Below are 13,136 nucleotides of genomic sequence, written 5' to 3' on the forward strand. Positions count from 1 at the left end.
GGGCTGTGAATTTCATGTAGAAGAGTCTGGGTCTAATTTAGACACATGTTTTGCTGTCCTTCAGTTGAGTAAATATTGGAGACACCCTGTCAAACATGTCCACAGCATTTCTTGGATATGTTTGCCTCTACTGATCTTAAGCATCTCTGATAAAGGAGATTCCACAATCTCACAGACATCTTGTTCTGGTGTATCACTACCCTGGAGAGCTCTTTCTGTTATTTAACCAATGCTTTATTTGCTGTAGACTTAACTCTGCCTTCCTCCTCTTGTACTTGATGAGACAGATTTATCAGTATGTGATAATTATATGAAAAGAGTTGTCATGATCACCATTAACTACTACTTTTATAGTTTCAGCAGTTTTCCAACAGTTGTACCCTACAGGCCTTTTATTCCCATCATGATCTTCTGGACTGTCTCGTTTTGTCTATGCTTTTCTTTAATAGTGGTCCTCAGGAGGTTCAACAAAGGGATGAATGATGGCTTTGGTGAGGAATGGTACCAGTATATCCTGGGACCATTGGAAAGCAGCTTTTCAAAAAATAATTGGGGGTCCTGGTGGGCACCAAGTTGGACATGAGCCAGCAAAGGCCACTGCCAGAAGAACAAGGTGATCTTTCCCCCCAGCTCAGTGCTGCTGAGACATGTCTGTAGTGTTGTGTCCAGGGCTGGGTTTCCCAGACTGAGAAAGCTGTGCTGCTTTAGCCTGGAGTAGAAAGAGCTCTGAGGGAATCTTAATTATACATTCATAACCTTCTAATTTACACCTCTGCCACCTCTTCCATTTCTTCTCACAAAAGATGTCTGTATCCTCTCATGATGAAAACTTCTTCAACCCTTGAAAATAGGTGCAAATATTTTCTGAAATTAATTATACATATAGATTGTTAGATATACTATATAGAGTACTTGTTAGATTATTATCAAACTTACTGGGAAAAAAAAAAGGTAAAAAAGGAATAAAAGAAAAAAGGGCAAGAAAATATTGTTTAGTGAAGTGGTTTTGGTATGCAAAGGCATACCTTTTTTTATTGTGTTGGTTGCTTTGTGGTTTTTGGTTTTTGTGTGCTTTTTTTGGGGGGGGGGGTTGTTTATTTTTTTGGGGTTTTTTTGTTTTGTCATCCCCCCACATCATCCAGAAAACTGGTTCTTTGCCATATCTCACTTATTTCCCAATACTGTTGCTCAGGCTGTCAAGCTGCCTTCTCCCTGTGTCTCCAGAATAACCTCCAGAGAATTGATGCTTGGTTGCCAGATCCAAATACATTTTGAACTTTGTAGGAACAGGGCAGATCTTTTTGAGTAGAATTTGAGTTTAAAAACAAGTCTGCTTGTCTGCTTTTGTTCCTAGTTTGAAATGAAATATTCAATTACTCTCATGAAATATACCTTTGCCCTAATGATTTTGTAAAAAAGGATTTCAGATGTTCACATTTTTGATGCAGATTAATAAAGTATGATAGTACTGATGAAGGAAAAGGTTGGTAGTTTACACAACAGATGTTGTGTCTCGTGTAACCTGGTTTTAAGTCACAGACAGAGGAGCTTAGAAAAGAGAAATGGTGCTATTTGTAAGATTTTCTTTTCTCTGAAAGTTGTTGTAAAGATTTCCTATGCAAATTTTTCTCACACTTTCTGATCTGTTTTAACACGCAGCAGCCTCCTGTTCTATGTGTTCGTAACCTTCTAATTTACACCTCTGCCACCTCTTCCGTTTCTTCTCACATAAGATGTCTGTATCCTCTCATGATGAAAACTTCTTCAACCCTTGAAAATAGGTGCAAATATTTTCTGAAAGACTTACAATATTTCTGTAAGGATTTTGCCTCCTAAGTGATGGTATGAATATGGGCCAGTATATCTAGAACAAAACAAAATTTTCTCACTTGTGAGGTGTACGTGGCAAAGATGGACTGGATTAAGGCAGGTGTTCTTCAGCACTTGTGAGTCCCTGTGCAGGTGATAAGGAGGAGGTAACAGTGCTAAGCCCCAGCAGAGAGGGTGGCAGTGGGAAGTAGGACGTTCCCCTCTCAGTGCTGGAGAGCTGCTCAGTTTGCTCAGTGACTCTTGTGTGAGCACATTGATGATACAGAGCAAGATAGGATTCTTCCAAGTGAGTCTAGCACTAAGCTAAACTACTAGAAAGGGTATTGTTAATTGGGAATAGAATTATCTGCTCTCAAACTTGCTGGAAAGCAGTTCAGGACCAGCAGCTGTCAAAACAGATTTTTTAAAGACTGTGCCTTTTAAACTGGAACTAGCAATATGATATTTCTCTTAATCACAAAAGCAAAGACTGGTAAAATGTGATGTTTAAATTTCAGTTCTAATATTTTATTGTTTAAATTATGTTGTTCTATAAATATTTTTTTCCTTGGACTTTTATTACAAATGCTTTTTAAGTGGTGCCATTTGCTGTGTCTGTTGTCCCACTTCTCTGGTTTGAGTTTCAATTTTTTAAGCTTCTACAAAGTCCACTAGAAACTAGGCAATCCTTTTTGGTGGACTCAGACAAACTTTCGTTCTGACCCCTCCAGAATATAAATGAAGTGTAGCTTTTATAGTAAAAGTTACAGAATCCTCATGATCCAGAACATGCCTGCAGTAGTAGTGTGTTATGTAGTAACAGTCTTTCTTCTTCTTGTAGGTACTTTTGTTCTGCATCACAGCTGCTTTGTTCATGTTCTTCTTCAGGTATGTTGCTGGTGTATCCATTTATGTTGTAAAAATTGTTTTGAACAGTGTTTCTTAGAGCTTACTGCTTTTTGGTGCTCTTCTGTATATTCTTCACTCACGATGAATTGACTAGAGTGCTTCAGTGGCACCACCCAGTGCTGTGATCATAACTGGGCTAAAAAGGGAAATGTTGAGTCTTCTGGAAAATACACTGATTACTTAAGGAGTTTCATCTCCTAAGTAAGACCCTGGAGATGTAACACAGTGTGAAAACAACTGAAATCTGCTTTTCATGGCTCTTTTTAAGAGCTCAGGGCAAGATGATCGCATTTTCTCTTCTGGCAAAAATAGAGGAGAACAGGAAAATCAAATTTTGTGTCCCTAAATAATGCCAAATATTTGACTTGTGTGCGGGTGTAGCTACCTTCTTTCAATTTTAGAATAAACTTGTTTCATGTGTTTTCACAAGTTATGAATTATATCTATGTTTTAAAACTTAGAATGGTGGGAGATAGATGAGACACTCATTTTAATGGCTTGTTTATCTCTCAGTTTGCAATATAGATGTATGTAATTTATCTTATTTCCCTTTAAATACCAGACCTCTCAAATTTTCTTCATTATATCTCAAATTGGAAAGTTGCTTTTTAATGTAACCTTTGACTACAACCCTTTGGCTTAGAATTTTCTGTGGCGTGCAGCCATCTATGGTTCTTGAAGCTGTATGATCCCCTGGTAATTGCAAAACTCTGGAAGCTGCAGCTTGTTTTTCATAATTCCATTACTTACGGATATTGGCCAAGAACAGTCTGTGGATAGAAGAGGGCTGTTAATTTAGGGGATTCAGAGAAGCATTCCTCCTTTCATCTATAACCTATTAAGAACTTTGCATTAGCAGTCTTCTTGCTTTATTTTCTTCTACTCTTGAGTTAAGCCATAACAACCTCAGAGAATTTGATTTGTAATCTTGAGGTTGGACACCTGTCTGCATGCATTCTGGTCAAATGAACTCAGAGCACTAAAATTCTGGTCAAACTATAAATATTGTATGATCTTGGAGGAAGCTAATTGTCTCCTACCTATGTCTTGGTAATGAAGTGGTGTTTTAGAGAGAGCCTGCAAGTTAAATCACAGAATCCTAGAATAGTTTGGTCTGAAAAGGAGCTTCAAGGTAATCTAGTTCCAACCCCCCTGCTATGAGCAGGGACATTTTCCACTGCACCAGTGCTCAAAGCCCCATCCAGCCTGGCCTTGAACACTTTCAGAGATGAGACAACCACAGCTTGTCAGGGAAACCATTCCGGTGACTCACCGCTACATGTTATGTCACAGTAAAGAATTTCTTCCTAATATCAAATCTAAGCTACCCTCTTTCAGTTTGAGGCCAATACCTCGTGCTGTCACTGCATGCCCTTGTAAAAAGTCGCTCTCCAGCTTTCCTGTGGCCTCTCTAGAGGTGAGAACTGACACAGAGCCCAGATGTATTTGGTGAATTTTTCCTTGAACTGACACAAACACTGGCTATTGAATGGTCTCCAAACCACTTTCTCTTCTAAAATAATGACTCATGCCAAGGCTGATGGAATATCCTGTTGAGCAATCATCAACAACATTTAATTCCTTTTGTCTTTGTGTTTGAACAGGGGAATTAAAATAGAGCCTCAAGTTTAGTTTAATTATTGGGGAAAAAATCTATTTGTAAACACCAGTGAATGTACTAGGACAAATTTGTCAAAAATAATTAGCACAAACTAGTTTTTGAGGTGGTTTTTTTTTCTTCCTTTCTCAGTATAATCAGTTTTGTGAGTCTTCTTTTGTGTGGAGACTTCTTCACATACTTTCCTAAAGAAGCCAGGTTTAAAAGGGTCTGGGTGAAAATACCTCTGGATATGAACAGAGTCTTGTCAACTGCTCAGGGAGAAGAGACAGCAGAGAGGTCACTTAATCAGACCTCAGAGTTGCCCATTTGTTGTAGCTAACTGTGATTGTGAGCTGGTTGCTGTCTGAATTGATAACTGAATTAACTATTGATGCCCTTCAGTAAGATTTTGGACAGGCCTTGGAAAAATCCTGTGTGCCTAGGGAAGACAATCTTCCTGTTTCTGTTGTCATCTAAAGCAGAAAGTAATTGGGAGAGTCATTAAATTACATTTCCTATTTAATGGCTCAAAATCACTTCACCCTTTTTCTTAATCATAAATGGATCAAACGGATAAAATCACGTTCATACTTCTGGAATGAACACCTTATTCAAAGCCAGATCTGTTTGGCTTGTAGAATATATTCCTGTTGATTATAAAACACTATTAACTCCTAACAAGCATTCACTGACCTGAAAACCAGAAAAATATCCTTTGCATTTTACTTAACTTGTTCCCAGAGTGGCTTTGTCCCTTCCACCCAACTAAAATGTCAACAAAGGTACGGAGAGCAGTAGCACTCATGGTCACCAAGATCATATGAAATGTCTTTCATTATTAAAGATAAAATCCTAATACCTATAGGCTGTAATTTGAAGCTTAAAACTTTTCTAAAAAGAGATTTAATCTAAGTCTACCTCTATGCTATAAAAGTCTTACTGATGCTTGGGAGTCAAATGTTGCACAGAATAAAAGCAAAGTAGTCTTTTATTTTCTGAGTTCATATAAACTGCCTTATCTGAAGTTATCGGGTTCTCTGATCTTAAAAATTATTACTGTCCCTAATAGGTAGCCTTGGTTGGAGCTGCATTCCTAACAGCTCCAGATGTAACTAAATTTGGCTACTTTTTTCTTCTCTGGGTAGTTTTGAGCTGAATAACTTTCCTTGCACAGCTTGTACTGTGATGCACGGTAGCTGCATTGGATTGAGCCACTGGTGCTGATTGGGAAAGCATGGAGAGCACAGGTGCTCCACAACATTCCCATGGACTTTGGTCATTTTCAAGTAACTGCACACCAGCATGACTTTAGGTGATCTTTGCTGAATCTAGGAAATTAAAAGTTATTTGATTTGGAAAGTTCAAAACTGTTTTCTATTTGGAAGAATTGAGGTATGTTCTATACATCACACAGCTTCCAGGGTAGCTTTCAGGTTGCCAGGTTAACAGACGCCTGTAAAGCTGAGTTTGTTTAATGTTGCTTCTGGAAGGCCAGTGGTTGATAGTCATCCTTTACAAGAGAAAAAAATGTTGCACTTAATTGCCACATGACCATACATCTCCCTTGAGGTGGGTGTCTTCCTACCTACTCCCTGCTGTAGCAGGAAATACTGCTGTAACAGATGCATGAGTCTTGGTCTGTGGAAGTATAGATGCTGTTCTTCTTGATTTATTTGATTATTTCCTTTTCTAGTATATTGATTGTCTTCAGTATCTTGCTATAATCTCTATTTTATATTGTTTTCTACACAAATCCTGTAATAATGGTCTGTTAATGAGGCAGATGTTTCATACTAGTTGAAAACATCACCAAGCAGCCTTGATATTTATTACTGGAGTTTTCCCCAAATTCTGTTGGACTGTTCAAACATTATTGCATCTGCTACAGGACAAGAAAAAGAAGGTGCTAAATCTCAGGAGTAAAGAAGTGAGGTTACAGAACTGAAATGGTAGAAGGAAAAACCAGGAATAATTACTTCAGAATAGATAAAGTGAGAGGAGAGTCAGAGTGAAAGGTAGGTTCAGAAGAGCAACATACAAAGGAAAACAGTAGGAAGAAGGTAGGAGAGAGTGACCAAAGAGGGAAGAAAAAAGGTCATGTCAGGAGACAGGAAAAAATAGAAGAATATACTAGGAAAAAAGCAGCTGAAATGCAGATGATAGGTTTACAAGTAACAGAGTTATATTTACACTCAGAGGAAGCATATTTTAGTGCAGTACTTTTTTATTTCTTCTCTTCCATCCTCATCTTGTGGTACTTTTCTTCTAACTTGGACTTCTGTTTTTTCTCAAAATGCTTCTGCTCCACTCCACTGGAAGTGATGAAATTAAAATGCATTACTCATTTGTAGACAGCTGTAGTATACACAGTGTGGCAGAATCTGATACATATATATTTAATTCACAGGGATAGGCAACCACAGCTGAAGGATTGTCCCCCTTCCCCCCATATTTGCCTAAGAATCTTACATGCAGAAGTGTATCTGGGGAAAGGAATGTTCTTATATCTGTTGGATATTATCTGTAGAAATTAATTTTTAGGTGATATTGAAGTCCTCGGGATCTGAATGTTCGCCACTTAACTCAAAAAGCCCAGTACTTAATGGTGTCATCTGGTGTGTTGTGAGTAGGATTTCTTCACAGTGTGCTGCTTTCCTAAAGAAACCCCAGGTATGCACAGTCTAGCCAACTCCAGTTCCCTTCAAGGCAAAGAGACAGCAGAGAGGCTACTTGATCAGTCCTCAGAGACTGTTCTTAATGTGTCTTATAATAAAAGTACCCTTTTCTTTAATTCTTCTAATAGTTTTTTAAATTGCAGTTTGCATGGAATTAAGTTTGTGGGTAGAAAGGTTTTGATTATACCATGGTTTCATGCCAGCTTATTTCAGTTTGAATAATTCATGGTACTGTCCAGAATACTCTTCTACAGTAATTGGATAGAATGAAATTAAGAAGCAGGAGGGATCCTACCATGTGTAAAATAAATATTTGTAAAACACAGTGCAATTGTTTCTTTAGTAGCAGTTTCATTTTGAATAATGCACACGAGATTTTTTTTGGAAGGGTGATGCATGGCAGTGCATTTTCGTGCTTGGAGAAATCCACTTAATATAAAACTTGCAATCTCTGTACAATAAATGAACACCTACATAGAAATCCTATCCATATAAACTTAGAAAATCCAGAAATTTGGGTGAATATGTGTTGGCAGACTACAGTACTGGTTGCTATAGTAGTTAATCCTTAGACCATATACCACCAGCTTATAATATGCACATGTTAATTCATCTGCTCTGAACTTTAGAAAGCAAAGCCCCACCTATGAGCTGAAACCAGCTATTAAGGAAGGCTGAATGTTTCTGATGATTGATTGATCATGAGTTGAGGATGAAGGCTGCCTTCTCTAGAGATAAATGCTAAAGTGTTATGTTCTGAAACAGTAATTTCAGACAATCTGAAGTTACTGCTGTGATTTCACAGAGCAGGACAACATGTTTTTCATAACTCAGGATTTGCATAGCTCACAAGAGAAAGCTCTTGATCTCTTAATGCCATTTGTATATTATCTGCTGATTAAAAATGGTTATTGGAAAAAAACCCTAAGAAATGCAGATGCAGTATCATATACTGCTACTAGAATACTGAAACTTGTGTAAAGACACGGAAAACCTTTGAGAAAGGTCCTTTTGTTTGCAGAGCCCTTTATGCTATCTCATTAAGGAGATTCTAGCCTCCCAAATTACAGCTATTTGCTCTTCTTTCTCTGTGAAACACATATCCTGTAATTTATTCAGTATTTTCGACATGATATTTCAAAGTGCCTTTATTTTCTTTTAAAAATGTGTGGTACCTGTGCTATATTGGTACCATATTAAACAAGTCTCTTGTTTAATCACCTAAACTCTTTTCTGTGCTGAAGCAACTGCTTGAAAGATATTTTTGCCTTATAATTCTACTTTCCTGCTGTAGAATCAGAAAGCTTAACAGTTGGAGTTGCTGTTACATGAATTTAATATGAAATCATCTTCCCCTTTCTTATAAAGATTATGTTGGAGCCTTTTCCATTTGCTGTAGAGTTGCAGGAGTGCATTAAAAGCTCTCTGCTGTTGAATTATTATGTAATAAATCAGAAGAAAAAAACAGATGAGGATTTTTTTCCATGTTTATATGTTTTTTACTATCCTTATATAAACATCTCAAAGTTAGTGATTCAAAGCATTGTTTTGGTAAATGTCATGATACTTGATTTCTGAGGTATTTTGGATGACCTGGTGAGTAGATGAAAACATTTGGCCTCCTAAGAAATGCTATAAATACCAGTTTGCTTTATTTAGTGTGAGCAAAAGTAGAACATGGATTGCAGGAGGGGGTTGGGGATGCGAAGATAACCTTCTGGGTTAACACAGGCACTTCTGGAGAGGCTCACAAACCAAGTAAAAATGCCCCCCAGAGACCTGCTGCTGGACTTGCACAGACTGGATTCAAATATAAATATGGGTAAAAGGTGAGATAATCCATGTTCTGTTTATCTAGCAATAGAATAAAAAGTAAAAAAGGATTTTTACTCTTTTCATGAAACATATTCTTTGTTCTCTCATAGTCTTTTAGGAGACTTCCGCTGCATTTTAGTTTTTCTTTTGTTTCTTTTTTTGTCTCTTAAGTCTTGCTATACGATGTAGTACTTTTGGATTTGGTTTGCAGGGGAATTTTGGGGATTGCTGAATTTTGTAGAGCTCTGATCCAAACTGCTGCATTCACAGGAGAGGGAGACTGATCTCCTCAGGCTAATGCTGGACATACACGTGTAGTTCAGAAATGATAAAGATGCATCTTAAGCATATTTTTATTACTGCAAGAATTTGAGATTTTTAGCTTTTCATACAAGTAAGAAGATATCTGGACCAAGAGATTTTACAAAAAAAAAAAAGTATATTTAGGGTAGAAAATTTCAGTGTCCAGCAGGATTAAGGGGGGGGGCGTCTCTAGTTGGTTTTTGAGCCTCTCCTGACACTCTTCACCTTCATTGTTTGCAGTGGCTGCTGCTATACCACATCCATGAGCAAATCCCACTTTTGCAATTTTTGTGTTCTTGTACTTCCAAGTGAGAACCATTATTTTTCATCTATTTGTTTGGGAGGTACTGGAGGAACAAGACAAGAGTGGTATTCATAAAATTAGAAGAAATCCATTTTGATCCCCAACATAGCATTAAAGAGAGCCTTACAACAATTAGATCTTTAACATGTCTCTAGGGCCTCTTTCCAGGAGTTATCTTCAGCTTTAGGCACCTATCTGATTAAAGTTAGGAAATTGGAGGGAAAAATGGGCAAATTAAAGGTAGTTCCCATCTTGAGTAGGTTCAACTCATGTTGAGGAGCTCCCTCTCTCTAATTGATTATATAGAGGATTGTGCACTAAACTTACTTGCATAGCTCCAGGTGGAGTTCATCTTAGCTAACATTTTTCTTTAAGGTTACCTAGAGATCCTGTTAAAATTATTCTGAGGGATGGTAAGTGTTTGGAATTAATGAAATGTTGAGATACTATGATTTTAAGTTTTTTCTAGCCTATTCTGCATACATGGCCCATATCATCTTTCCATTTCTTGACTTTGAGATGAAAAAAAATTACCTTTTGTTCTGCTAATAAATGCAAAAAAGCCTGAAAAGGACAAGTTTATTAAAAGTATTTATTTAAGTATTAATTTTTATGGGTTATTGCCAAAGTTTTTGGATGGAAATTACAGGAAAAGGACAGCATAGAACAAACTCTCCTCCTTGGGAAAAAATATGTCAAACACTTAAAAATATCCTTTTAAGTTCTAAACAGAATTATTGTAATTTTTCGAGTAATATAAAGTTCAGAACTTCAGTAAACTCTGATCTCTTTAGATCCTTGTCAAGAGGAAAAAGTGGAAGTATTTATACCTTTTTTGTGTCCTAGAGATGCATCTTTAGAACTGGAAAGGTTTAAATTTGCTGTTATTTATTTCTGTCTTTCAAAATGTACATTCCAATTTGGTAACAGTATTTAAAGTACTGCTTTAAATTAGAGACTTGTCATGTAATGTTAATTTTATGAAGTTTTATTCTAATACCTTTTCTTGAGAAAGAATGTGTTAACACTGTATTTAGTTTAGTAATTAGAATGTAGCATTTAATATTTATGTTTGCCTTCCAAATATATGTGTTTGTGATACTGAAATGTTGCTAAAACAGACTTAGTCTTAAGATACCAGGAGTTATTGGACTAATTTCCTGAAAATACCCTGAGAGAAAACTTCTGACATTTTGATAATGGTCGTTGATTGCATGATGCCTGTTTTATTTACAGTTTCTCCCAAGGAAATGCACGCCACATCAGCCTTTAATCCTTGTGCTGGTTGTTTTATTCAGCTCTGGTGTGGCTGTCATGCCAAGGCAAGCAATGCCACCGTGTCTGTGCCTACCTCCAGAAGAGGTGCAGGATGCATGTCCATATGCACCATAGGAAACTAAACCAAACCTGAGAGTTCATACTACAGGATTTAGGTGTTCAAAGGGATAAGCATAAATATATTTACAATATTTCAGACACTCTATCTGGTAGTAAGATCAAAGCAGCTGTTACCTGGTGCTGAGGCATCTCTGCCTGCCGCGTCCGAGCCGGCAGCTCTGCAGTCTCCTGAAAAGCAGGTGAGAGTGTAGGAAAGGTGAGATAGAGTCACAGTGACAGTGGCACTATCAGCAGAGACAGATGATTGCTTTCCCAGAGTTGTGATCGACTGGGAGCAGTGGTGATGGGAGCCAAGGGGAGGGAAGGGACTGGGAGGAGGCTCCGTATGGGGCTATGTGCGGTGGGGAAACAAATGCTTCTCTTGAGTGCCTTTCAAAATATTTTTTTCTTTGGATCCTCTTGAGGGTGACTGATGGATAATACTGAGTTTCAGAACTGGCTGTTTCCTCTTGACCTACTCCTGTTATCAGATGCACTGCTTGACCAGAGAAGAAAAGAGAAATGTAAGGAGGAGACGTGGAACAGTATCCACAGAGAAGTAAGAAGCCAAGCAGGACAGAGCTTTGACCAGCCATGATCCAGCTGTAATTAAAGGAGTAGGAGAACATGGGTGGTTGCATTATTAAGGGTGTAGTGCAGCTTTTTGTCTTTGGCTTTACCAAAGCTCTTCAGATAAAGTACTTGTTTAAAAGCGTAGTGGGTCATAAAAATAACTAATTTGCAAGTCATCAGGTCATTTTTTTCCTTTTTTTGTTTCTGCCTCTTGACCTAACAATTACATACTTTAGCAGTATCTTTCTACAACTTGGTTTTTATATACCTAAGCAGTACCTAAATGTTATCTGTATCAAATGATAGCCCAGAATAAAGGTGATCATTGTCCTTTTGGCTTTTTACAAAAGACAGATACTGCCTCCAATCCCTTGAGCCACCTTTCTTGTTATAGGAAGTTTGCCAGTCCCAGTACATACTATTTTTCACTTTGTCTTTCAAGTTTGAAAGCTAACAGTGGATTGAAATGAATAGGCAAGTATTTTATGGTTGTATTATACCCTTGTCTTCAAACTAGCTCTGTTCTTGAAGGCATGAGCTGTGGTTAGGTCAGGTCCAAATGAGAAGTATCAAATGTGTGGGCTGAACTTGGGTTAGTTTTCATTTTCCCTATGTTAAATCATGCTGCTCCTGATTCCTGCATTTTCATTTTCCCTATGTTAAATCATGCTGCTCCTGATTCCTGCAGTCTGCAAAAAAGGCTGCAGAGTAGGCTTTTTTAGCTGCCAGTGAGGGAGGAAAATTATGTTCTGTTTAGTTCCTGTCTTTCCTATCTTTTTTTGTGGTTGTTGTTTTTCATACTGAGATATGCTTGTACATCTGTTCAATGGTAATATGTGTCAAAAGTCAAGAAGATTCTTTAAAGAATCTTTAAAGCATGTGACGTGTCTTTTGTTGGGCTTCACTGCTTTTAAAAGAAACAAAAGCCCTTTTACCATAAATTCAGAAATCTTGCTTAATTGCTTCCTGTGGATTAAGTAGTACCAATGATTTTACAGCTATAGGCGAAGAAAGGAAGAATTTTGATAAAAGCATCATGGTTTCTATTGCCACATTGCAAGGTACACATGCCAATTTGCATGCTAGGAAGTAAGTGAAATAGGGATTTTAGTACTATGCATACACTTTTAAGAATTTACCTAGTTAGCCTACAAAGATATTTCTTTAGGAGTTAAAATGGAATACCAGTTATTACAAATAGTCCATTGCATTTGCTAAATCAGTAAGTTTACTCTTGTATAGAAAAATAGAAACTTTCAAATGTAATGTGAAGAGATTAAATTTATTTTACCATGTTTAGTCGCTTTTAGCCATATGGTACATAGGTTCCTGGTGTGTATTTCAACTTCTTCTTTCCAACAGTAAATCCTGTCCTCATTTAAACAGATTGCTTTACATGTAGCTGGATCCAGTTGCACAGCCTCCTCAAGAGAGGAAATGCATTGCCTACAGACAAGCAGTACAAGAATTACGGCTGTACAATAGGGAGTATTTTTCCACCATTATCACTTTTCAGTGGAGATTCTTTTTCAGATACGTAACAGTGACTCAATGAACCAGGAAAGTGTTTACCTGCAAGGTGATCTGGTGGTAACAGGAGAAGTTTTTGAGGGCTAAAATTTCAGGCGTCTCTATCCAGAGCCATCCCCAGTGGAAGAAAAAGAGGGTCTCCTGCCCTTCTTTAGGTTTTGTCAGTCAATCACAAAGGGCTTTTGTACTGCTAGCATATTGATGTGTCTGGGCTTTGGCTGTTTATCATCTTCCTGTCATC

General features: G+C 37.5%; 1 protein-coding gene across 1 annotated transcript in view; it reads left to right on the plus strand.

Annotated features, from left to right (window-relative positions):
* Window positions 1–13,136, plus strand: part of TMEM135 (transmembrane protein 135) — a 154,017-nt gene that overhangs the window by 93,492 nt on the left and 47,389 nt on the right. Inside the window, exon 6 of the mRNA XM_005485784.4 lies at window positions 2,651–2,697. Within this exon, the coding sequence (XP_005485841.1) occupies window positions 2,651–2,697 (47 nt within the window). The remainder of the gene's footprint in view (window positions 1–2,650; window positions 2,698–13,136) is intronic.

Source organism: Zonotrichia albicollis, chromosome 2, assembly GCF_047830755.1.
Source record: "Zonotrichia albicollis isolate bZonAlb1 chromosome 2, bZonAlb1.hap1, whole genome shotgun sequence".
Lineage (NCBI taxonomy): Eukaryota > Metazoa > Chordata > Aves > Passeriformes > Passerellidae > Zonotrichia > Zonotrichia albicollis.